Source organism: Ylistrum balloti, unplaced genomic scaffold, assembly GCF_031769215.1.
Source record: "Ylistrum balloti isolate Yb309-2 unplaced genomic scaffold, AGI_CSIRO_Ybal_v1 Utg369852, whole genome shotgun sequence".
In the NCBI taxonomy this organism is placed as follows: Eukaryota; Metazoa; Mollusca; class Bivalvia; order Pectinida; family Pectinidae; genus Ylistrum; species Ylistrum balloti.
This window is the reverse complement of record NW_026782004.1, coordinates 1,212,017-1,239,676: the sequence shown is the minus strand read 5'-3', so window position 1 is coordinate 1,239,676 and position 27,660 is coordinate 1,212,017. Positions and strand designations below refer to the sequence as shown.

Genomic DNA, 27,660 nt, shown 5'->3' with positions numbered 1-27,660 from the left:
ATGGCCAAGGCAGTGTTGGATTATTCGCCATTTTCTTAACCGTGTCCGTGAAACAAGAATGAACAAAATTTCGCAAACTTGCAATTTATGGATATTGCTGGGAATTGTGGGAGTGTCTCTTATCTTTAGGTAATCTTTGCAGTTGGGCTGACCAAGCCTTTTCACTTTTAATAAAAGTCATCAATCGTTAGTTTGTCCAAGGATGAACGCAGTGCATGCCAAATAACGCAAGCAAGAATGTACTACCTTGAAACATCGAGATCACCAATCAGGGTTAATTTGGGTCTCTCCAAGGGAGATTACATTTCTCGCCTGTACGACCTCGTAAACTGTTCGTTATAATTAATAACTTATAGGCACTTTCTCCAACTCCGGCCCAGTTACCAAACACATCTTCTTCCGGATAACGATCACAGTGTTGACGACACTTTGGATTATACGAACATGTTGCAGTGCTTGCTATCTGGACGTGTTTGGCCAGAACATACTAATATTAAGTAGGTGATGAATGTCCTTTGTAGCTGAACGGAGGTAACATTCTCCTCCTTATATTTAGATATCTTTATCCCACACAAGACCTCTCTTTAGTTATAAAGTCGGAAAGTGACATAAAATGCCGGTAGGTTACCAGAACGGTCGAGAGAGACGACCGGTACCGAACAATGCTAAGGATAATAGGTCTTATCACTTGTCAAACACTGCAACTGATCATTCTTACCTTACAAATTAAAGAAAATGTATTGATGTTATCGACTTGTGAATTTTTAATTAAGTATTTCTAGATACGCCTCTGCCTTGTGACAAGTTACATATTTTGTGTACACGATTATTTCCACTATTTTGTATTTCTTATTTCTCACTAGTAACATCCCTGGTCAGCAAATTTGTGATGTTTGCGTTCAACAATTCATACTACATTTTAATGGTTCTGATGGCTTTTACCCCAACTTTGTGATGTTATAACCATGATGATTTCATTAAGCGATAATATATTCTCAATCCCTGTTGTGATATTTATTAGGAACTTGTGCTGAATAATGTTACAACCATTACTTATTTTGATAACTGATTTGATAACAAGAAATCACATCGTTTTACAAAAATGCATCATGTATGTTATACCAGTGCAAAGTGCAAGGCAAAATGTGTAAAACTTTTATGCTTGTTTGGTGCAACCTTTAAATACACGCTGTCTACAGCATATCTGTGATTTAAGATTTCGATATCCGAGTTTCATGTTATCGCATTCTACAGAACTCATAAACTATGTCGTTTATTATCTCATATCCTAAGAAGAAAGCGAAGACTTAGTCTGGAAAATCCCTCATATTTTTAGCAATGTCACAGATAAGCAGACCTATTTTTGATTTATGACCATCGCTGTATAAATTCCAACATTTACCAGGGCGATAGTTCCTGTTACAAGTCTCCAACTTTGCTGAAACCCTTCCAAGGCGTGTCCATGATTATGATTGTTTCACAATGAAAAAAATCGATGTTTTTTTCTAAGAAAGTTTATTTTAAATTAACATTAATTCAATGTTCTTGAAACTGTTTTCCTGTTTTCTTCAATTCAAATTTTGTTTAGTTTAGATTCACAGCGTCCGTATATAGGAACACAAAAACAGAATTAGTTCAACTTCACATACATTATTGAGTTTAAATTAAATGCATGTACGTTGCTTCCAACAAGAACGTAATTAAAATAGTGGATGCGGAGTGCATCAACGCCATGACATAACATTGAAATCTTGACGCTATAAATCAAAATCATAAAAATATATATTAAAGGCATAGCATGATACTTCGAAATAATGGCGTAACACATTGAAATCATGACGTAACACAATGAAATAATGACGTAACACATTGAAATCATGACGTAACACATTGAAATAATGGCGTAACACATTGAAATCATGACGTAACACATTGAAATAACTACGTAACACATTGAAATTATGATACGCGCTCAAATCGTACCATGATACACAACTAATGGAATGATAATCCAAATCTGTTGATAACGTCGTCGAAACAACTGTATTGCATACAACATATACCACTTTAAAGGTGAAAAGTTGCACTGGAATCCCTATATATAATGTTTTGTAAATTGAGATGACTACGCTGTAAAACGTTTCTTATTGTCAGTTTTCACATCTAATTAAAGACAATCACAGCTATACATGTAGCCGTTGCTGCATAAAGGGGAGCAACTGCTGTGCGAAAAAATTCTCGACCTGTAGAGCTATCCGTTACAAAGCAAGCAAATATCCCTACTGTAACATGTAAACAAACAAATATCAATACATTAACACAATACATCATATACAGTTATGTTGTTGATGTGAAGGCTCCAGATTTAAATTACCTATCGTAATTGTACCCGAGCTTGATATACATATATACATAAAAAATATATATATATAGAGAGAGCTTAAAATATGTATACATATAATATGTATATATAAAGAGAGAGCTTAAAATATGTATACATATAATATGTATATATAAGAGAGAGAGCATATAAATATATATAAAGAGAGAGCTGTATAATTTATATATATAGAGAGAACTTAAAATATTAACAATAATATGTGAGAGAGCGAACATATAGGTATATATATAGAGAGAGCTTACTATGTATACATATAATATGTATATATATAGAGAGAGCAAAAATATGCAGCATATAATATTTTTATATATATAGAGAGAGCACTATATAAAATATATCAAACATAAGCTATAAAGAGAGAGCTCAGAAGAGAGCTTCAACAGTTTTGTTGCTATATAGAGAGAGCTGAATTTTGCCTGATATATAAAGAGAGAGCGTACGCCAAAATAATTATATAGAGAGAGCAGAAATATAATTCTAAACTTCAACGGATATGACAACGATTTTTGTTAATTTTCGTAAATAAGCTTGTCCATTACAACATGTAAAATTGCTTATTTCAACAAATATTTTTATTGTTCAACGTAATTTTAAAGTAATTTAAGAAGTAATTCTGTCGAATTAACGCACGTGCTAAAACCACTTAATAGGTGTATTCCGATGATCGCAGAACTAGTTGTAGGATAAAAAGAGAATACATGGTCAGTGGCATATAAGCTGTATTTTGTCGAGGGTAACGAAAGACAAAATTAGTGAGCCTTTTCCGAGTTTCGGCCAACATGGACATACAAAGGATACATGTACACATACACACAGAGTAGAGTAGCAAAAAAGACAGGTTGATGGGTATGGTCATTGAAATCGTAGCTTTTTAAACACGTTAATTTTTTATACTAATATTGTCAAATTTGCACAAACCTTCGACTGGAAACAGCGTACCATCATGAAATCAACGAAAAATGCATGTGCTTCTTAGAAATGTAGATAAACAACTAAATTAACACAAGACAACGTGTCCTCCACATTTATGATATCATTGAATGAGTAATCTGGTGTATATTTCGATTTACAAATACATATTTTCGGATTTGCTTGTCCTGCCGATGTGATTTCATCCATGACATTGCCATCATTCTTACTCATCCAACCACGTTTGCATTTCAGCTTGGTAAACATCCGTTTTCTTTACAAAAATACTATTGCATTGTGTAATAATATATCATTTAAAAAACGAACACCCAGGCATTCACTTTCTGTGACCTCATGATGACGTAGGCTCTCACGCGCATATGCAGAACCAACAGTTTAACTGCTGTTGACCTGAAGTTTAGTAAAAATCTTGAAAAAAACAACAGAACAACAGAAAATATCACAAAAATCATACACTTGAATCTAAAAAATAAAAAGCAAGATTTGCGGTGTCATATGTCATATTCCATTAGGGAGACACACACGGTAACTTCATCACTGTAACATAAATGTTCTATTCCAGAATAGACACTATAACGCCTAGCGGAGGCATTGAAATAAATGATGTTCTCTGTTAGACACCCACATGTATTTCATCATTCATTTGTCAACGACATAAAATCAATACTGATTGATTTCCGAATGGGTTACTGACTTTCAAACATCATCCTAGCGATGTTATTTAGACTGGTTATGCGTTATAGAAAAGCAGCATTCTCAACTTTTTTGCTGACAAAATATCTCTGTGTGTGTGTGGGGGGGGGGGGGTGCAAATGTGAGTGTGTGTATGTGTGCTTGCGTGCGTGTGTGTGTATGTGTGCTTGCGTGCGTGTGTGCGTGTGTGCGTGTGTGTGTGAGAGAGAGAGAGCAATTAAGACAACAAAATTGTGTATACATGATACATGTCATATACAGCATACTGTAATAGAAAAACATGTTTATTAGAGCCGATGAATTCGAGTTTTAAACACTGTTTCAAGTTCGCGATTAATGAATTCAGACTTAAATGATCAACTTTTGGTCCGTAAACCAGATAAAAGCAATTTTGCAGTTTTCAACTTAATTCTTTACGTTTTATTTCGTCCCCAGTCCGGATCAAATGTTGCTGTTATTAATATAATGTTTGTATATCCGGTTTTAGGGGAAAGCATTTCCTGTTTATGTATTTTTCGTAAATATTTCTTTTTGTTGTTCTGTAAAATATAGGAAACTTGACTTTATACGTGAGCACGAAATGAAATAAATAACACATAAGTCATTAATTGAACAATAAAGATAAATACAGAGTAAAATGCAGAACAACAAATCCTATTGTAGATTGCATTTCCTGTTTCAAATAGGTCGTGAAGGACGTCGTTATACGACAAGGTGAAGCCACAACATCATGACGGGTGGCAATAGACAGACGACACAAGATAATCCAGAACCGTTTGCATTTAAATTTGCACTTTCAGCATTTTCAGCGGTTGTGGCAGAAGCAGGTGAGTAATGTTGTGGGTGTCATTAAAGAACAGATTAACGATTATGCGTGTTCTAAATTTTGTGTACTTTGATCTCGGAATGAGAAATGGGAGTTATTCCCCTTCTCAAACAGCTGATCGGAGCTGATTATAGAATGCCTGGAGCAAATCAGTTCCTTATAAATAAAAATTATGAACAGTGTTACGTATTTGCAACAGTTGATTAAGATTATCAAAATTATATTACTGTAATGTTAAAGTACTGTACTTGAACAATGACGAATTGATATTTCCTAAGGGCACCTTGTTTGTCTAGTAATGGGATTCGGCATGCAGTATACAGCTGAGGACTGTATTGAGATGGGATTATTACTTGATTATATGAAGTTCTTTCTATTGTTTTCTGTGTCAACTGACGCAAAAACCGTATAGTGATTAGATTGTCTCCACGTTTGATAAACAACAGGCATGATGTAAATAAATGTAAAATTTAACAAGGGACATGTAATATGTCGCACGTCCGAGACTAAACGAAAAACATTTATGTTGCAAATGTAAAAAATAGTTGTGTATGTTTCTATGTCGTAAGACAATGTAATCAATTGAATACCCATCATTATCTTTCACTCAGTGTATTTGTTGCTGTAGCTTTCAAGTGAAATGTCGAGCCAAAGAAATCCACAAAATTCCCATATACATGTATCTAGCTTGAACTTACTCAAAATGAATAAAAACCAGAGTGCGGAGAAACTGCTTATATCAGTTTTTAACAATATAGCAAAGAAATTTGATTTAACTGTCCTTGCTGTTTTTATAAACCATTTTTCTTCAAAAGTAATTAAACCAATCTTTTCAAACTAAACAGCATTAGAAAGCTAAATAATTTTTATTTGATGGTGATAACTTTTGTTACAAATAATTTAACTTTAGAAAATTTGACAATATGAAATAATAACGCATGTTTAAGCTATTTAACTGATGAAATACAACCCTTTATTGTATACCACTTTCAGTCTAAAATATGAAGAAAATCATCATTAAATGAAATACTTTTAAAAAGTTGAGTATATTTATTATTAATGAGATTAACTTCTCCAACAAAATGGCTCTGGTCAGGCCAGTGAGTGTAAAGTCCACACCTACCTCAGTATGGGTACAGGTAGATAAGATTAGGTAACTGTGATGGGGATTTGATGATTGAATTCACAGATCATGAATGAGCAATCAGATAAGCTAATGCCAATGAAGTCTGGTGGACCTAGTTTGTTTATCTCTCTATTTAATGTCCCAGATAGAAATCTGATATATGGTATAATCCATATTTTTCATACTAGCCTTAATAAATAATAAAAAATTTCCTGTAAACCATAATAACTTATTTCACAAGCTGATAAGTGATAAAAATCTACAGATTAAATGAATATGCAGATATTGAAAGATAAGTATAGTAATTATTATGTAATCTGATAAAGTTTTGTTTACTTTCTTGCAGCAACTTATCCATTTGACATCACAAAGACAAGATTACAACTACAAAGGGAGGGTGTACTTGCCAGCAGCAATGGAAGTCATGGAACCTTTATGCCACAACGTGGTATGGTGGCCACTGCTGTTGGCATTGGTAAGAAAAGTCACTGTGTATGCATTGGTCTGCTGTCACATGATGAATGGCACATCAAGAGCAGAAACCTGGGATTTTAAAGGGGGATGACTATAGGTGCTGGCATAGATAACCACTGTGGTAAGGCATAGATAGCCACTGTAGTAGGGCATAGACAGGGCATTGATACAGCATTGATAGCCACTGTAGCAGTTTATAGATAGCCACTGTATACATAGCAGGGCATAGATAGCATCTGTAATAGGGCATAGACAGGGCATTAATACAAATTGATAGCCACTGTGTACATAGTAAGGCATAGACAGCCACTGTAGTAGGGCATATATCCCTATTGTAGCAGGGCATAGCAATAGATACTGAAGCTGGGCATAGATTGCCAATGTAACAGGGCACAGACATTGCCACTGTAACATGTCATAGATAGCCACTATAGCAAGGCATAGATACAACTAAAAGGCTTGTTTAAGAAATGGTTTATCTTGGGTCATCATGGCGTAGTGTACTGTGATTTGTTTATATTGTATATGTCAATATCAGCTTTGTTTAGTGGTCCTGGAATTAGACCCTTTAGCTTCGTGATAAACAGACTAAACACAGAAACACAGATTTCCATATCAATCCCTAGCAGATTTACATACTCTTAGCTTTCATATTTATAATCACTTTGATTATGTATTATACAAGATGTTTATGTACAACAAGCAGAAATAATTTTGTTATATGTGCAGAAAGTTGTTTCGTATGCCCTAAACATTGTGCAGTGAATACCATGCACTAATACTTGTGCTTGTGATAGTTTTTATCTTGAATTATTTTCCAACAGTCCGAGAAGAAGGCTTCAGCAGTATATATCAGGGATTAATGCCAGCCCTCACCAGACATGTTTGTAAGTACACTGTACATGTATGTTTTTTTCAGACATTTATGAAGTTTATTGGTAGGGCTGTCACATATATCATAAAACTGTGCCTTATAATGGTACACCTCATATATTAATGGTTGCACAATTACATCTCTATGCCATACATTAATGAAGGCACACTTATACCCGATATCTTAATATTGACACAATTGGGTGTATATAGGATGTCTGACGACTAGAAGACTGCTATTGTTTGCCCCCTGTATTGTTAATATGAACCAAACAAAAAATAATTTCACCTCTGTTGCATTTCTACATATTGGCGTGTAATTATTCAGACAATAGTTGTTTTATGTTCTAAAGAATATTCAACCAAAACTGGCCACATGTATTACAGTGATCACTCTAGTCTACCAGGTATGGTAATTTAATGATAAAAAAGATAGTATTTGACTAAGCGGATCATCTTTGTACAAAGCAAATTATCCGATATTACTCTGACGTGGAATTGATTTATGGTTTCTTTTAGTTTATACAGGATTGCGTATGTCATTCTATGAAGTGATACGAGAAAGTATTTTAAAAAAAGAAGCTGATGGATCGTACCCTGTCTGGTAAGTTACAGAAACTGCCAGAGATAAAAAAAAAAATGAATTAAGGGAAAGTCATTATTTTTATCTTACTAAGTGATATTGTCATTACATTGTATCACAAAGTGAAGGAAGAATTCACATTGCTGTAAATGTAGGTCATTGAGTCCATTGTGAAGGTAGGATTTTTCTGACATTGTAAAGCAAGTTTGATCAAAATGAAATAAGTAACTGTAGGACCATCTTAGGTCAGGTCAAGCGTAAGAACCAAAATGGGCATTTGTCTCTGTTATACTGACACATTGTAGTTTGTAAATAGTCATTATGTGACCAGTGTTGGTCAATGACCTATTCAGTGTACAATTGAAATACTGTACAAGTAACTGAAAAAGACCTTTCTCTTCATTGCCCAATAGACTATAACTGATATTTTTTTTTAACTCAGGAAAGCTTCCTTGGGTGGCCTAACAGCTGGGGCCCTGAGTCAGTTCATCGTCAGTCCAACAGATCTAGTCAAAGTTCAGTTGCAGATGGAAGGCAGACGGAGACTTGAAGGCAAACCCCCCAGGTTTGTTACCTCTAAAAAAACATTTACATGACTCTATACGTGACAAACAGTTTTCAGATGGGTGGCTTTTTCATGCCAGATATCCATGGTCCGTTTTTAATTTTGCGATTGATCTCAAAAACAAAATTTCTGTCAGGTTGCCAACTTGGATTTTGATAGTGAAAGTTTAGTATTACTATTTCTTGAAAAATACGTGATGGATCATCGGAAATTTTGTGTGTACATTTTGTAGGTTCCCCTTGGTCCCTAATTTAGCCCTCTTGATTTGAGAAGTTATCAGAAAAAATATTTCGGTCAGTAGACTACCATCTTTGATTTGAAGTCCAAATTGAAGTCATCTCAGCTCTGCAATAATTGTCTTCATTCAGAAGATGTGATTCTTAATAAAGGTACAAAATTCTTAATGAATGATTACAGGACATATTCCTGGTAATTTCTATATAACATGCAAAGAAGTTTTACAAATAACTGTTGCTATTGTTTTCAAGAGTGAAAGGTGGTTGGCATGCATTTAAAAAGATTTTTGCTGAGGGAGGATTTAAAGGACTCTACCGTGGATGTGTTCCAAACGTTCAAAGGGCAGCACTAGTTAATATGGGAGGTAAGTCTCTAGTGTGGAGAGCAGCACTAGTTAACATGGGAGGTAAGTCTCTAGTATAGAGGGCAACACTAGTTAACTTGGGAGGTAGTTCTCTAGTGTAGAGGGCAGCACTAGTTACCATGGGAGGTAAGTCTCTAGTGTAGAGGGCGGTACCAGTCAACATGGGAGGTAAGTCTATAGTAAAGAGAGCAGTACTAGTTAACAAGGGAGCTAAGTTTATGGTATAGAGGGCAGCACTAGTCAACATGAGAATTCAATCTTAAATGTAGAAGACTGCAGTGTTTAACAAGGGAGGTAAGTTTTTAGTGAAGAGGGCAACAATGTGGAGTAATACACTTGGAACATAAGTATAAGCGGGTTGCATTCCTAGACAATGTAAACCTTTGATACAATTTACAGCAATTTTTAATTTGTTTTTTCTGCATAAAGAATATTCTTAGTTACATGTGCTTGTACTTTAAGATTTCAAATATCTTCTTTTCCAGATTTATGTACATATGATACAGCCAAGCAGAATCTATTGAAGTGGACAACTCTTAAGGATAATTATATTACACACACAATAGCCAGGTATGTGTATACCATTCATTTACACCAGTTTTTTTTTTCTTTATGCTGTAGAACTGTGTGTGGTTTAGGCGGAATGTAATATTTTGATACTTTTTTTACTTTTTCATTTGCCCTTTTTTTTTGTGTGTTTGCTATAGTGTCCTATCTGGTTTGGTAGCAGCTATTCTAGGAACACCTGCAGACAACGTCAAGACACGAATCATGAACCAACCTACAGAAAACGGCAGGTGAAGCAAATTTTTACTAGACATATCCATCTATAGTGTTATGGTAGTTTTCTAACTGAACTTCACACTACAGTGGTAATCCACAGCTACATGTTCTGTAGTTCTGGTAGTAATGATCTTATATGCAAGCACATGTTTCACCATGTATATATTATATACTGCAGATCCATGTCTAATATTAAATACAGGTCTGTATTCTGAATATAATATACTTATTGTTGTATATTTTGAGATGTATTAAAGGCCTTTACTAATAAGGTCATTATAATTGGACAAATTTATATCAGTGTTAAGGAAGAATTTGCAGCAGTTACTATAAAGAGTCTTAAGTGTTTGTGTTTGTGATAATTCCTGAAACCAAGACCTAGATATTGTGTAATATAGTTGTACAGTTATTATAATACTGGAATTCCTTGATGAAGATAATGATGTATTTTATGATTTGTCTCATTGTGAACTGTTTTGTATGTTGTAGGGGCTTGCAGTACAAAGGCTCTGTAGACTGCTTAGTAACAACAGTGCAGCAGGAGGGATTCTGGGCTCTGTATCGCGGATTTGTCCCTATATGGCTACGAATGGTAGGCTACTTTTTTCACCATGACATGAAAACTCATGAAATTACTATTTTTTTAAAATGATATATGTAAAAGTTCTCTGAAACAGAGGTGTTTGAAATAATATTGAGTGTCACCCACCCCATTAGGAAATGATATGAACTTTTTCTATATGACTAAGTTTACAGCTGTATGATGCAGTTTAATTTATTGTTTGGCTCTACTGTATCTCACTCTAAGTTATGAAAAGGTGCTATTAACTTGTGTGTCTTTTGTACAAACTATGTATACATGTATAGCATATCCTTTTTCAAAATTTGAGAAAAGAAGGATTGTAACTTCCAATGCTTTTGTGAGATTAAGGAGTAGTTGGTTGTACATTTGTTCAAAACAGTTCATGTGATGATATATGTGGAAGATACAGGTAGAAAATTCCAACAGCTCCCATTTTTCTTTTAGGTATTTTCATCAATAACTGATGGCGAAGCTTTGTGATATATTATACTTAATTTCATGTGTCATTGTTAATCTTGTAAATTGAAACAATGCAAGGTTGTAAATCTACTATTGAGTAAACTACCTGTGTTACAGGCTCCCTGGTCCCTCACTTTCTGGCTAACGTATGAACAAGTACGACGATGGACTGGAGCGGGCTCATTCTAGTTGTCCTGACAGATACAACTCAGGAATCTGGCAGTATCATTACATATCTGTTCAAGTGCCAAATAAAAAAATCCTCTCTGTTACTAGTAACTATGGAGAAATAGTCCCATAGATGTGATGCAGACACTGGATGATGTCATAATGCAAGTACATTCTGGTATGGTATGTGTACAGTCTTGGAGTGTAGTAGGTGTGATTTATAAATTGTGATTATGGAAATAGGATGATGAGCGTTGTTTTTTGATGTAAGAGAGTTATTTTTCATTGTATGAGATTTTTATTTTTTTATGGAATGTCATTAAGATAATTTAAGGCTAATATAGTCTCAAATACGCATGTATAGGTACATAACATACTTCATCTTTAATATTAAATCTCTTGACAAGAGGAGGACATTCCAAATGAATAGGGGCTAGACCCTGCTTTTTCAAGAAAGAAATCATTTTGTAACAGTTTCATTTACTGGTAAGCAAAGTTTCAACATACAGTAGGGATACTCTCCTAATTAGTAGTAATAGTAGTAGACACATTACCCTCATCAGGGCTACTCTGATAAAATCGTTGGTGCTGACAGTATGACATCATTCCTTGTCTATACATACTTGATGTTAATTGTCCATCAGTTTTATTCAGTTCCCAATCATTCTGATAGAGGTCCAATAATTTTTTTTATTTGTATTTTAAAGATTTGAAAAAAACACACCAGGTTGATATTTATATAAAAAATTCTGATGAGAATGTAGACATTAGAAAGTGTACATATTGTCTTGTTCCAAGTGTAAGAATTATGATGAGTGTGCTGATGACCACTTGGATTTATAAACTGTGAGTATGGTACACTGTGTAAATGAGGCAAAAGTCCCAGTTAACTGGATATTGTGATGAGTGTGACAAGGGACACTTGGATGTATAAAAAGTGAGTGTGATGCGACATATAAATGTGACAGTAGTTTTGGTTAACTGGACGTTGTGATGAGTGTGACAAGGGACACTTGGATGTATAAAAAGTGAGTGTGATGCGATGTATAAATGTGACAGTAGTTTTGGTTAACTGGACGTTGTGATGAGTGTGACAAGGGACACTTGGATGTATAAAAAGTGAGTGTGATGCGATGTATAAATGTGACAGTAGTTTTGGTTAACTGGACGTTGTGATGAGTGTGACAAGGGACACTTGGATGTATAAAAAGAGAGTTTGGTTAACTGGACGTTGTGATGAGTGTGACAAGGGACACTTGGATGTATAAAAAGAGAGTGTGATGCGATGTATAAATGTGACAGTAGTTTTGGTTAACTGGACGTTGTGATGAGTGTGACAAGGGACACTTGGATGTATAAAAAGAGAGTGTGATGCGATGTATAAATGTGACAGTAGTTTTGGTTAACTGGACGTTGTGATGAGTGTGACAAGGGACACTTGGATGTATAAAGAGAGTGTGATGCGATGTATAAATGTGACAGTAGTTTTGGTTAACTGGACGTTGTGATGAGTGTGACAAGGGACACTTGGATGTATAAAAAGAGAGTGTGATGCGATGTATAAATGTGACAGTAGTTTTGGTTAACTGGACGTTGTGATGAGTGTGACAAGGGACACTTGGATGTATAAAAAGAGAGTGTGATGCGATGTATAAATGTGACAGTAGTTTTGGTTAACTGGACGTTGTGATGAGTGTGACAAGGGACACTTGGATGTATAAAAAGTGAGTGTGATGCGATGTATAAATGTGACAGTAGTTTTGGTTAACTGGACGTTGTGATGAGTGTAACGATGGTAGTTGCTATTGAACTATTGGTCTGTTGTAATGGGTATGGCAAGTTTTGTAGATTTTAGATGGGTCACTATTGAGTAGATGAAATGTTGTTTTATATATACTGTGTATATATGAGTATAAAGAGGCTAGAGTAGTCTGTGTTGATATAAAACAGGAGTTTTTGTGAGAATGAGGAGGTATATAAATTTTAGAATAATCCAGTCAACTTGACATTAGTGTTTGGTGTGTGACATGTATGATTATGATGATAAAGATTTTACACAATAATATGTACAAGGGGTCAAATCATTATGTTTTATGTTAGATTGCTGTGTGATATTATGGTATGAAATTTTGATGCTAATGATACGATCAAAATCAAGAAGTTTAATTTTTGATATATGTAAGATTTGATGTGATGCATGTAGAGTTGTACTTTACAGGTGTGATGAGGCTGGATGATCATATATTTGTATAGTTTGTATCATCCTAGGTCCTGCCAAACTTCACACATTTTTGGATTGAATTTCCTTTATTTTAAATGTTGATATGTAAGCAGAATATGGAAACATGTAAGTTTAACAAGAGAATTACAAATGATGTGTAACACATTACAAATGTATAAGATACAACATTAGTGTTGTTATCTGGTCACAAACGTTGATACAATATAATAGCTGTAACATAACAGAGAAATTGTAATCAGACACAATCTTAGGAAATCAATTATGAAAAAATAAACTCTTCAGGGATATATAATATTATTATGTATTATACATCCCTGGTTGGTTCTGTATATGATACTGAATGTCATAGAAAAAAGGGTTTGATGCTATTGTAGACATTTTTGTGTTGCCTGCAGAGCTGTAAATATAAGTTTGTCCAGAATGGCCAACAAATTAATGTATTGATTGATTCAGTTTTTGTCTTCCTGCTTTGAAGGAGCGAAACCGAGATAAACATGTTACTTTCCCTTAAGGCATTTGAATTCATGAAGAATTTGCATTTAACTAGTTTATCAAAAAGTTTTTCAGCAGCCAAAATTTCCACATATTTACATACTGTTGATTAAATTTTGCACACCTATAATATGGCAATCAAGATTTGGAATACTTCGATAATAGTTTTCCTTCCTATTTAAGAAACTAGGTAATGAGTCCATAAATTATTACGCACATTTAAACAGCTTTTGTTTTACTGTAATATAGTATGATGTGATCAGCCTTCAAATACATCAATTTATTAATAATTTTGTGTTTTTGTTACCAATTACATTGATTACCTAACACTTGGTTATTATTGATATAAAGTACACATTAACATGGCAATAATCAAAAACTCATTCTGCATTAGTACAGATAAATCAATATTAAAATACTTGATATTAATATGGAGTATATTCAATGATAGATATTTTTAACTATATGTTCAAATACATATGTACAAGCATACTGATGTATGTGTGAATTGGAAGGCTAGTTTGTAGGTTAAAATCTGATTATTCTAATATCTGGTCTTTTAATATTAATGAACAGTTCCATCCATTTTAGATAACCCTCAGGGTAAAGCATTATATCAATATAGCATTAGCATTTTTAAAAATTACCTAATGGGGAGTTTTCGATATGTTGTGACAAGGATTTGTGACCTCAGGTGATTAACTATGGTATAGTTTCGTACCCATTATGTCACGATGACGACATCAGTTGTTTTAACCAGATTTATACTTTTTATTTGATTATAGTGTATTAAATTTTAGTTTCACATATTTAAAAAATTAAAAATGAAGGGAAAATGTAAGTTAAAGACAATTTTATTCATAATGTGGAGAATTGTCTATCATCACTCATAACCAGAAATGTTTATATAGTTTTTGTATTATCATCATTGGTGAAAGAAATTAAATAACTTTTGACAAAAACTGAAGTAAAAATTGACAAAAATATTGTTTTTGTCCCAGAAACACCAACTTGGGGTGACTGCACTGGAGCTATATATATACACTTACTAAAGGCAAAGAGATTCAAATATTTGACATCTTTGTAAGCAGTGTGCTAGAAGGTTTTGTCTTCATGGTCTGGAAATCTCATTACCATTTGTATTGATGGTTACATATACATACTAGTATATTAATGGCCAAAATGTACCGGTCTATCCCAATGATATTGTTGTAGCTTCCAAAGACCTGTTAAGGATATGATTTATAGCAAAGTGTAAACATTTTATGTAATATAAAGAGACAATTTTGTTAACTACATGTAAAACGCCTCCTAAACGTATAAGAACTTCCTTAATGGTCAGCCTCAATACCTAAAATCTGTCGATATTGGAAATATTAGTTTGAGTTATTTATAAGGTTAATCTTACAGGCACTATGTTGTATCAGTTCATACTTATCTAAATTGCCTCTTTGACATATCTATGAGATACACCTGGTATCTATATCTATGATACACCTGGTCTCTTTATCTATGAGATACACCTGGCCTCTATATCTATGAGATACACCTGGTCTCTATATATTGATACACCTGGTCTCTCTATCTATGATACACCTGGTCTCTATATCTATGATACACCTGGTCTCTATATCTGTGAGATACACCTGGTATCTATATCTATGATACACCTGGTCTCTATATCTGTGAGATACACCTGGTATCTATATCTATGATACACCTGGTCTCTATATCTATGATACACGTGGTCTCTGCAGTAATATACCTTGCTTCCATGCCACATTCACCTGTGACATTAATGGTTGTCGATGATGTAGAAAATAAACGCATTATATTTTGTTACTGGTGTTTCTGTTTTATCAATGATTTTCATAATAATTTATTTACTATTATAACGGCTGTTGTCATAGAGTGTAATTCATTCACACAATTTCTTAATGTTAGATCAAGAACAGGGCGAATCTATAACATTATAATCTGTATCACAAGAGCAAGCATTAAAGATATGCATTCGCCATCTTGGGGTTTCACTGGAAAAATGATGCATACTATCACAGGTCGGACCCTAAAATTGCTCTACTTAACGATAATATTCTGATATAACAGTTTATTACATAAAACATAGCTGCAATATTATATTCTAAACAGATCGACAGCTTGTGGTCAGTATTTTGACAGGTATTAAATATACAAATTCATCTTTAAATTATCTGGACCTTTACATGTTTGTTAATAATAATTCAAAAATATAGACATCGTCCATTATATTTTGATATCATACAAACTACATTCTTATTTGAGTAATAAAAGTAAATATATATATGTATCTAAAATGCAAGAGTATTAAAAAATTACTAGAGTTTGGTAGAATGAGTATGCTTTTTGACACATAGTTGTTCCACTGACGAGTTGTACTTATCGTCACGTTCTCTTGTAGCTTGTGCGAGTTTGTTGCCATGGTTACGATTTCCTGCCTCTTCTTTATTAACGCATGCCTCTGTTAAGTAGGGGACCGCGTTGGTAACGGCCTGTCCTCGCTCTCCGTTCGGTAAATATTTATGATCCAGGACTTTTAACCAGGTTTGCCTCTGATAAAATAAGTTTAGATATTTTCATATACGTCAGAAATCAGTTTTCATGATGCTGTGATTTCTAAATAACTTAACAAATTCATTTGTTCATATATTTTCAGCCCCATCAATTTTCATTCTTTTATATCAGTTTTCAGTGTAAAAATTTGTTTAAACCTGTTATCTTTTTCCGTATTAATTTGTTCATGATAAAGATAAATCATAATTTGTTTATTTTGTTTGTTCAAATAATTCCTATGTATCTTACGAAAAGCGTAGGATACATGACATAAACAACAAGAAAATACCAACATGTCAACATGATCATAATGCAAACTCAAATTCAATAAACCTAGGGTGAACTATAAACAAAATACTTTTCATGGAGACTCCTGAAAAAAGTACAAGGAAAATAAGACCCGAAAGTGTAAGCGTCCGCTGCTTCATCGACGACACCTGGCATGTAAATGTTTGTCATTCCAAGTAAGTAATGCCACGTTCTCAGTGAGAACAAGGTATACATTATGGGTACTAACAGGCAAACTAACTAGCATCAAACACCGAGCTTCATATCGCATAAATAAATAGAGTATTTCTAAATGAGATCACTATGGCGACCGTAAAATTTTCCTATAATTTTCATGAACCTGCATTTTTGAAACCCTGTGTTACAAGTCTGTGTGTCAGATGACGACTTCTTGCACGAAAATCATGTTAATGGAAACAGGTTCCTTAATATCCTGGATATCTAACCAACAGTGAAACCATAGTCTGGGGACAAAGGGATATCGCTTTCTAGAAATGGAAAATTCACAACAAGGAAATTGAAATCATCACAGCTTGGTGTCCATATAGTGGTTTGGTTGTTGGAAAATATCGAATCAACTTATGAATGCGCGTTGCAAAAAGTGTACTCAAGTCGTTTACGATTATCCAGAACAGTTGGGATATTTGGTGCACATTACTCTCTAATCATGTGTTCGGAATATACTAATACGCAGTAATGGATCATGTCTAGTTTTGAAGGAGATATCAAATTGTCATCAGTGGATAGTGTAAATAAATGTAAAATAGCGCAAAAACATAGAATGACACGTGTCCTGATTTTTAGGGAAACCTGAAAGATTAGCAATTAACATGTATAAAAAAATTATGTTACTGTGGTGATTATCGCCCAGTCGTTCGAATTCAAGTATAAAGTTCAACGTTGATTTAATCAAGTGTGGACATTGTATGTACGAAAAACGATCAGTAATCGAAACAGAATCAGAAAAACGTTAAAACAACGTAAAATGAACATTTGAATGTTTTCAAACACACAAACAGAATAGATGAAAACAGGGTAACATCAACACAAACAATCAAAAATACAACATACACGATGGCAAAACATCGGCAAATTACAGAGGATATAAACTAAAACCACATACAAACACCGAAGTATTACCATATACGCAAAAATACAACATCGCCTACAAGAAATTTGTATCGACAGACTGGGAACAAATAGATTTACCAAAAAGAAATTTCAGTCTACCTATAAGTGATCTGGAGTGGCGGAGGTTTTAGTCACAATATAACTTAATCAAACATATACAATTTACTTACATCTTCAAATCTTACTCCTCCGTACAGAAATGTGCGAACTGCCCGAGGAAGACAAGGAAAACAGTGGTCAAAGAATGGGAGGATGTAACGGACGTCAACATCGACAGGGTCTGGTCGTCCTGATCAAGAGAAACGCAAAACTCGGCACACGGATTTTAATACAAGATAAAGTATATACCATCAAACAAATCAAACTCATATACAAAAAGAAAGGTATTTTCACCGCAAGTGGAACCCAACGTTATGTCTACCCCCTGTACATGTTGCGTCCATTATGATGTCTCCTGTCACCTTACATGTGTGTTACGCCCGTTAGATATCTCCCTCACCATACATGTATGTTACGCCCGTTATGATGTCTCCTGTCACCTTACATGTATGTTACGCCTGTTATGATGTCTCATGTCACCTTACATGTATATTACGCCCGTTATGATGTGTCTTGTCACCATACATGTATATTACCCCCGTTATGATGTCTCTTGTCACCATACATGTATGTTACGCCCGTTATAATCTCTTGTCACTATACATTTATGTTACGCCCGTTATGATGTCTCTTGTCACCATACCTGTATGTTAAGCCCGTTATGATGTCTCCTGTCACCTTACATGTATGTTACGCCCGTTATGATGTCTCCTGTCACCTTACATGTATGTTACGCCCGTTATGATGTCTCCTGTCACCATACATGTATATTACGCCCGTTATGATGTCTCTTGTCACCATACATGTATGTTACGCCCGTTATGATGTCTCCTGTCACCTTACATGTATGTTACGCCTGTTATGATGTCTCATGTCACCTTACATGTATATTACGCCCGTTATGATGTGTCTTGTCACCATACATGTATATTACCCCCGTTATGATGTCTCTTGTCACCATACATGTATGTTACGCCCGTTATAATCTCTTGTCACTATACATTTATGTTACGCCCGTTATAATCTCTTGTCACTATACATTTATGTTACGCCCGTTATGATCTCTTACACCATACATGTGTGTTACGCCCGTTATGATGTCTCTTGTCACCATACCTGTATGTTAAGCCCGTTATGATGTCTCCTGTCACCTTACATGTATGTTACGCCCGTTATGATGTCTCCTGTCACCTTACATGTATATTACGCCCGTTATGATGTCTCTTGTCACCATACATGTATGTTACGCCCGTTATGATGTCTCCCTCAACTTACATGTATGTTACGCCCGTTATAATGTCTCTTGTCACCATACATGTATGTTAAGCCCGTTATGATGTCTCCTGTCACCATACATGTATGTTACGCCCGTTATGATGTCTCTTGTCACTATACATGTATGTTACGCCCGTTATAATGTCTCTTGTCACCATACATGTGTGTTACGCCCGTTATGATGTCTCTTGTCACCATACATGTATATTACGCCCGTTATGATGTCTCTTGTCACCATACATGTGTGTTACGCCTGTTATGATGTCTCTTGTCACCGTACATGTATGTTACGCCCGTTATGATGTCTCTTGTCACCATACATGTATGTTACGCCCGTTATGATGTCTCCTGTCACCATACATGTATGTTACGCCCGTTATGATGTCTCTTGTCACCATACATGTATGTTACGCCCGTTATGATGCCTCCTGTCACCATACATGTATGCTACGCCCGTTCTAATGTCTCTTGTCACCATACATGTATGTTACGCCCGTTATGATTTCTCCTGTCACCTTACAAATATGTTATGCCTGTACAACAGAGCATAAGCTAGTGTGAAAGTTTCTAGGGTTATGCAGTGCAATGACGATAGTTTTCAGTTTATAGCTTACAACACATACATCAGTATGCTTTTGCGTATGTATAAGACTCCACGGACCCCAAATGACTAGTTTACAGTTTACAAATATGTCTTAACTGATAGGACAGATACCAAGGACCCTACAATGACTGTAGTTCATAGTTAATAAAATTTACCTGTTAGGACAGACACCACGTACCCCACAATTACCGTAGTTTACAGTTTACATAGCTTACCTGTTAGGACAGACACCATGGACCCTACAATGACTGTAGTTTACAGTTTATATAGCTTACCTGTTCGGACAGACATCACGGACCCTACAGACATCACGGACCCTACAATGACTGTAGTTTACTTGTTAGGACAGACACCACGGACCCCACAATGACTGTAGTTTACGTGTTAGGACAGACACCACGTACCCTGCAATGACTGTAGTTTACCTGTTCGGACAGACACCACGTACCCGACAATGACTGTAGTTTACCTGTTCGGACAGACACCACGGACGCTACAATGACTGTAGTTTACCTGTTAGGATAGACACAACGGAGCCCACAATGACCGTAGTTTACCTGTTAGGACAGACACCACGGAGCCCACAATGACTGTAGTCAACATACATATTGGGATCAACCAAAAGTACGATATGGAGTACAGCACGTCTATTCCTTCACTGTAACAGATAAACCCGAGTGTAAGACGACTGTCGGCACACTTGGCTTCTCAATTGGTAGTAACATAGCAGATGTCAAAATAATTTCTAATAACAAAGCGATATATGGTTATATGGGGAACTGTTGACAAAACGCCACGTTAAATTATGTTGTTAAAAAAATAACATACTTTTATTCAATATCGAATACAATACTGAAGTAAAACTTTTCACATTAACTACTTATGCTATATAAAATCAATGTCTCATGTTTTCTATATAGTGCCATCAAAGGTGATTTGTCTTTAGACGATTTCCCCCATAAAATGTATTGCTCACAAAAGAGTTGCTCGGAGTTGTATATTTATGGTTTTCAATGAAAATAAATTCGACGTCAATAATGAAAGAATACTTCAACTTTAGTTGTTAATTGATGAATTATTATAATAAAACTATAAATTAAAATATATTTCTATTTTTACAAGCAACATATCAGCATTACTTGTTTTCTTGATCTCCGATAAAGACGGCGGAAGCTGAGCTATGTGCTGTGATGTTCCCTCCTAACTGACTCTGGTTGACGTGATTATTCCAGCACAAATCTGTAGAGACGGGCGGTAACGTTTGTGCTCTAATACGGGTGGGTGAAAAACTCTGTCCAAGGGCTAGCCACATTACAAGTCCCATACCTGTTAACCCTCCTGTGATAACTCCCTGGAGTAGAAACGTAAACAATACATTATGTGTGCATCTCGCCAACTCTACTTTTAGCATTTTGTAACTATGTGCTCATTAAACCATATATATATATATATACCTTACTGTTGGCCCAAGGACAGTATGCCGCAAAGAAGAACATACCGGCTGAAGCTCCACCGAAACTGGACAACATGCTGTAGACGATCTGTTGATATTCATAAAAACAATAACACTTTGTATCGAGAAAACACATTAAAATCGAAATAGGTATCAGAATTTATTTTCTATATTATTTATTTACTGAAAATCTCGAAAACATATTTTATCATTGTTATTATTTTTATTTTGCCAAGCTGTAATCCTACAATAATTAAATATGGTTTCATTATTTCAGAATTTCTGTCGTTACCATGCACTCTGATATACCTCTGACAACGGGCCTTCTATTTCAGCAATCATGAAGGACACACCTATTCCAATGACTCCGTATACTGGTACTGAAACGGAAGACAGACGAACGCATCAATCAGGAGAATGCCTCAAAGTAGGTATACTTTGTCATTTTATTGACCAAAAAGTTTTGACAACTTGTAACTACTCAAACTTCAATGCGTAAAATACAAGGAGAATAACACATGTAATAGTCTGATACAACCAAATACCAGATTAATGTCGCTGACAAAACTCACCACACAGTTTGGCTATGAGGGTGGTATTAGCATCGGAGATATCCCTGACCATTGGTCGAACTATGTCCACTACTGTTTGAGCTGATAGACCGTTCAGTATGGAAGCTATGACACTATAAACACAAAGGCACACGATCAACATATAAGTGAATGTCACCTTACACTGGATAAAACTGCACCATGCAGTCCACTGGATAAAACTGCACCATACAGGCCACTGGACAAAACTGCACCATACAGGCCACTGGACAAAACTGCACCATACAGGCCAATGGACAAAACTGCACCATACAGGCCACTGGATAAAGCTGCACCATACAGGCCACTGGATAAAGCTGCACCATACAGGCCACTGGATAAAACTGCACCATACAGGCCACTGGATAAAACTGCACCATACAGGCCACTGGATAAAGCTGCACCGTACAGGCCACTGGATAAAACTGCACCATACAGGCGTTTTCGTCCTTGTAGGACTAATTAGTGGTAATAAGAGCCTAATTTGTTGAAACCTAGGAGTTGGCCGAGGAAAATCCGTATATGATTTGTTCAAAAAGAAGTCAAGACCCAGGTAAGATTGACAAAATAAGCACTGCATGTCATCATTGTTTATCTTTCTAGCAATGAATTTTAAAAGTTTCACGGAAAAAATGAAAAGAACTGTCATTTTCTCAATTGTAAAAATAACTAACACCTGAAGGTTACGGGTAATATCTTTGGCAATCGTATGTGTTTTTTTCAACCGAGGCACATCCTTGGAATTTTGCTCGTCATAGAACTTATGTTTATCACACAGAATTGATGTTAATAGCTTAATGATGTTAATATGATATATATCTTTATCAAGTACTTTTTACATTGTTTTCCTGTTGTTGTCTATCTAATATGCTACATGTATTTATATTAGCTCTAACTTGTCATAGCAGCATGAAGACTTCGAAGTAGTTAATTTAAAGGACATATACCCAAGACAAATGTACTGTTTCTGATAGAAATTCTCAAGCTGTAATTATATACACCAGCTATTATAAAACACACAACTACGTCTATCTATACACTGTAGTAGAAAACAATTGTGACAAAAAGAAATGCTTTTGGACTGGCGTGTTGGTAAAAATCATTCATAGATTTGCTCATCGGTGTACCTGGATGTGATGAAACTTTTAACAACCATTAAGAATATACTTTTGCTATGTATTTAACCACGTGTGGTTAGTCTACCTTCATTTTTTATTAATCATGTTAAATCTAAGCTATATATTATATATAGTGATATGAACATACCAAACAAAAATAAATTTTATCCCGTTGTTGCATGCAGCGACCCTATGTAATTATCTTTAATTGCATATTAAGATATACTCATATTAGGCTTGATCTTTAACAAAGATATCGAACAAGTTGAGCTCATACATTCAACAGCATTACCTGAGCGAAGCACTGAAGACTGCTGCCATGAACACTCCGGCCATCCCCGGCTTGTCCCGGAACAGCATCACCACTAAGTAGGGTAGAATCTTGATATTTCATTAAAAAATATGTATCATACATGTTAATGCAAAATTCTACAGACACAATATTTTATGCAGTAAAATATAATTAGTAACCAAGTTTTTTTCTCAGGCACAACTTGTTTGCGTTTGGCAGTATATTAGTCAGCAGGAATACTATTAACTATATTGATCAAGAATAACACAATTGTAAATATTGATGTATAAGGTTGTCTTCATGCAAATCCCATTTTACAAAACATATTTACCAAATTCAAAACATATTTATTCTTCCCATTAACGTTCAATAATATATTAAGAAGGAAATTTCTTTGATTATTAGGGTTTCAATCTGTATCTTACGGGGGATCAGTATAATGATAACTTTATATATGCGCTTCTAACATATACATGACTGATAAACAGAACCTACCTGATTTGGATTGTCGATAGCTTCAGACTCCAAGGGGTCACATTGGATTTTATAGAAGTAAGAGTAGGCGAAAATCCCCACACTACAGGAGAGCAGGAAATTGACAACAGTCGTCCCTGCCGAAACTATAACCACCCTGAAAGGATATTTGTAATTTATTAACGACATTAGGAAGTAACAAATTGCTTTTACATGGAACCTTTGTGTAGCTATTTACTTCGATATTGAACCTTTGTATAGCTATTTACTTTTAAATGGAACCTGTGTGTAGCTATTTACATTAACAATGAGCCTGTGTGTAGCTATTTACTTTTACTTGGAGTCTGTGTGAAGCTGTTTACTTTTAAATGGAACCTGTGTGTAGCTGTTTGCTTTTAAATGGAGCCTGTGTGTAGCTGTTTACTTTTACTTTGAGCCTGTGTGTAGCTATTGATTTTAATATTGAGCCTGTGTGTACCTTTTTACATTAACAATGAGCCTGTGTGTAGCTATTTACTTTTACTTGGAGTCTGTGTGAAGCTGTTTACTTTTACATTGAACCTGTGTGTAGCTATTTACTTTAATATGGAACGTGAGTGTAGCTGTTTACTTTTACATGGAGCCTGTGTGTAGCTGTTTACGATAACATTGAACCTGTGTGTAGCTGTTAACTTTTAAATGGAACCTGTGTGTAGCTGTTTACTTTTAAATGGAGCCTGTGTGTAGCTGTTTACTTTTACTTGGAGCCTGTGTGTAGCTATTGATTTTAATATTGAGCCTGTGTGTAGCTATTTACTTTAACAATCAGCCTGTGTGTAGCTGTTGATTTAAACATTGAGCCTGTGTGTAGCTATTTACTTTAGCATTGAGTCTGTGTTTCACTTTTTACTTCAACATGGAGCCTGTGCTATTTACTTTAATTTTTGGGAAGCCTATACCTATAACTTGAGGATTTAAGTTCTGTAAATTTAATATATGAAAGTTAAAACTTACTTTCGCGCGTCCCTCTGAGTGGGAACTGAACAAATCCTCTGAATGGTTGACTGTGTAGGAAGTTGACAGGTGAGGGAGATAAATGAACCTATAATCAAACTCCAGTAGGAGTGACGTACTGTCGGACTTGGACTCGTGCTGAAAAAGGTAACAAAATATCACGCGTTGTAAGCAACACAGAGGTCGAACCCCGTTCGTAGCGAATTGGTGGTGGCTCGTTATTGAGCAGTTAACATATCGCCCTATTGGTTATTACATGTAATATTTCCAACCTCAAGCTTTTCTTCTGATCTGAACATATTTAGGGGTTTCATAAAGCGTCTTGTACACAAGCATTATATTTTCAAAAGTGGTGGACAGTGACCTTTGAACTTGACCTATGACCTCAAATCTCTAATCAGCACTTGACTTGCATAGGGTTTTACATCGGTTCATTGGATATATTGTACACAAGGTTAAACAACTCAACGGGGATCTTTGACTGATGCACTACTTCGAAAGACATTTGGATACTTACAATGGAAGCCGTAACCTCATCCCTTCATACGCTGTATCAAACACTGACTTCACACTGCCAACCTTTATCGTAGTCTGTTATATCGGAAATAATAAAGTATCACAAATGTTAGTGGTTAACTTAGTAAAATAGTAAGGACACGGTGATAACAAAGGAGTAGCTGTTAGCTGTCAACCGTTTTATAACATACCTGTATTATAATGCTGAATGTTCCGATAGAGACTACCAAGAGCTGGAACACATTACTCCAAACGACCGCCCTCATACCACCCTGAAATGCATATTTATATCAATAACATTAAAAAAACTATTTGGGGATACGCTGGTCTTTAACCCTGTAGAATGCAATATATTTACTATCCAGACCACAAAAAACATTTTTGCAGCTGTTGATTTATTGATGCTATTTCATATGTAACATTATACAATGTATATATTTAACACGTTAAAACTCACCATAGCAGTGCTTATAATGGCCACCGTAACTACCATTAAGACTGAGGCCCACATCGGGAAATCGGTGACTGGACAAAAAGCAAAATATATGCACAAGTTCTTTTTTTTAGATATTGTCAGTCAATTCCAATAGGTCATTATGCTATTTTATGTGAAGTAAATGGTATCCAATAGTAACTCACAAATGATAACGATGATACCACCACCGCAGTGAAGGTAATAACGAGAATCAGCTAATATTTTCCTTTAAAATGAATAAATAACCCATACGTTATTTTCCAGTTACGATAACACTTTTTTAGACTTGCATAGATGTAAAAGAGAACACACATCTTATAAAATTGGCCTATCAGAAAAATGTACATCAAAATACACACATAATCAAAATGTATTAAGTCTGAGAGTTTACATTTATTTCAACTATTACAGATATTTTCTCTCACACATGAGACATTTAGGTCATTCCTCAAGACACTATAAGATATTCTTTTTGTACTTATTTTACTTATCATATTTATAAAGTTGGAGTTTTATGGAGAACATCCGCGTGTCATGCCATATGATCAAATGTGTGACTAGTATGGAAATTGGTATGTCGAGAAATGTCAGAACATGTCAGAAAGAATGGGTTACAGAAGCAAGGCAATATGACAATACCAAGTAAATAATCAATAGAGACTATACACACCGGAAGAGATAAGGCATATTTATGTTAATTTTGTTTAAGGAGGATATACAACTCAAACTGTTATCTGTCAAATTATTACCTACCAGTCTCGATAGCTGTCGCAGGGCCAAACAGAATAACTCCCATGTAAACAATCTGAAAGGAATAATGATATAGGATACAAATCCGCATCATCATCTTTTCTCCATATTTTTATAGAATTCACATCCGCAATATCATATTTCAAAATCCTTTTTAATGCCTAACCTTTTGATAATGAGGGATCGAATTTCGGTCCTCTAATGGCAACCAAGAATACCATAACACATTCAATATACAAAGGAATAGTACTCAAAGATTATGGACATGAAATGTATGATAACTATGTTTCTGGCATTTTTTTTTAGTAGGATGTCATTTGGCATTCTCGTATATAACTCTACGTTTCGTTATGTCTATTGACAATACTTACATTAAATATGATTCCAATGCTGCTTGCTACTATCCGAGGACCCCTATTTCGGAATCGGAACTGAAAATACTAAAGTAATATTATATTACGGTTACGGATTTTTCATACTAAATTAACAAATAACAAGAAAACAGTAACATAATAACATAGTCATGATTCAAACTCAAATACATTGATTTGAACAAAAGAAAGAATTCTATGGAATCTCTCGAAAAAATGAAAAAAATTAAAAACGGGAAAAGAGAATAAAAACTGGTGTTTCGGAAGAGTAAGCATCTTCTGCCTCACACTCGCCATGTAAATTTTTGTCAATCCAAGTAAGTTGACAGTTATGATAATTGGAGCAGGTGTTTGAACATCAAATGAACTGTGACACGTAAACATCATAGATTAGGGACCCGTTGAAGTTGTTATTCATAACTGGAAAAAAATCACTATAGGGAAATCGAAATCGTCACGCTTTTTATATAGCTTGGTGGAAAGCTGTCCATGTTGGTTTCGTTGTTGGAAAAGATCGAGATATGCGACTGATGAAGAAGAGTATGTCGTGTCATTGATTTCGTCCTTTATATGTTTTTCTCTTTGATTTGAGCGGATTTTCACGAAATACGCCTCAGTATAATTCTCTCATAACAAAAAATAAAAAGTATTCTTTCAGTAAAGAATGGGATATTGTGGTATATAGAGTGACAAAATCAAATGTTCTTATAGGATGTAGATTTTTTAGAAGGTAGTTTCGCAAAAGCTCTTTGAGTTTTTTTTTAAAGACACGTACTATGAATTCCACATCTTGAATAACATTAAGACTGTAAACCAAATTTGTTAGTGCTTGGAAAGGTTGTA

General features: G+C 35.0%; 2 protein-coding genes across 2 annotated transcripts; one reads left to right on the top strand and one right to left on the bottom strand.

Moving 5' to 3' along the window:
* Positions 1–4,754: 4,754 nt before the first annotated feature.
* LOC132545688 (mitochondrial uncoupling protein 4-like) lies at positions 4,755–11,652 on the top strand. The gene is made up of 10 exons (XM_060209377.1): positions 4,755–4,851; positions 6,323–6,451; positions 7,275–7,337; positions 7,843–7,927; positions 8,349–8,471; positions 8,960–9,072; positions 9,558–9,642; positions 9,780–9,869; positions 10,345–10,447; positions 11,015–11,652. The coding sequence occupies exons 1-10, from the start codon at positions 4,755–4,757 to the stop codon at positions 11,084–11,086; spliced, it is 960 nt and encodes a 319-aa protein (XP_060065360.1). The 3' UTR covers positions 11,087–11,652.
* A 4,501-nt stretch (positions 11,653–16,153) lies between these two features.
* On the bottom strand, positions 16,154–25,732 carry LOC132545705 (sodium-coupled monocarboxylate transporter 1-like). The gene is made up of 13 exons (XM_060209395.1): positions 25,679–25,732; positions 25,413–25,493; positions 25,223–25,296; positions 24,706–24,843; positions 23,734–23,869; positions 23,239–23,327; positions 21,811–21,923; positions 21,548–21,618; positions 21,240–21,326; positions 20,925–21,136; positions 20,343–20,443; positions 17,978–18,096; positions 16,154–16,387 (listed from the first exon to the last, which is right to left on the bottom strand). Exons 1-13 carry the CDS (start codon positions 25,730–25,732, stop codon positions 16,154–16,156), a joined length of 1,509 nt encoding a protein of 502 aa, XP_060065378.1.
* Positions 25,733–27,660: the final 1,928 nt, after the last annotated feature.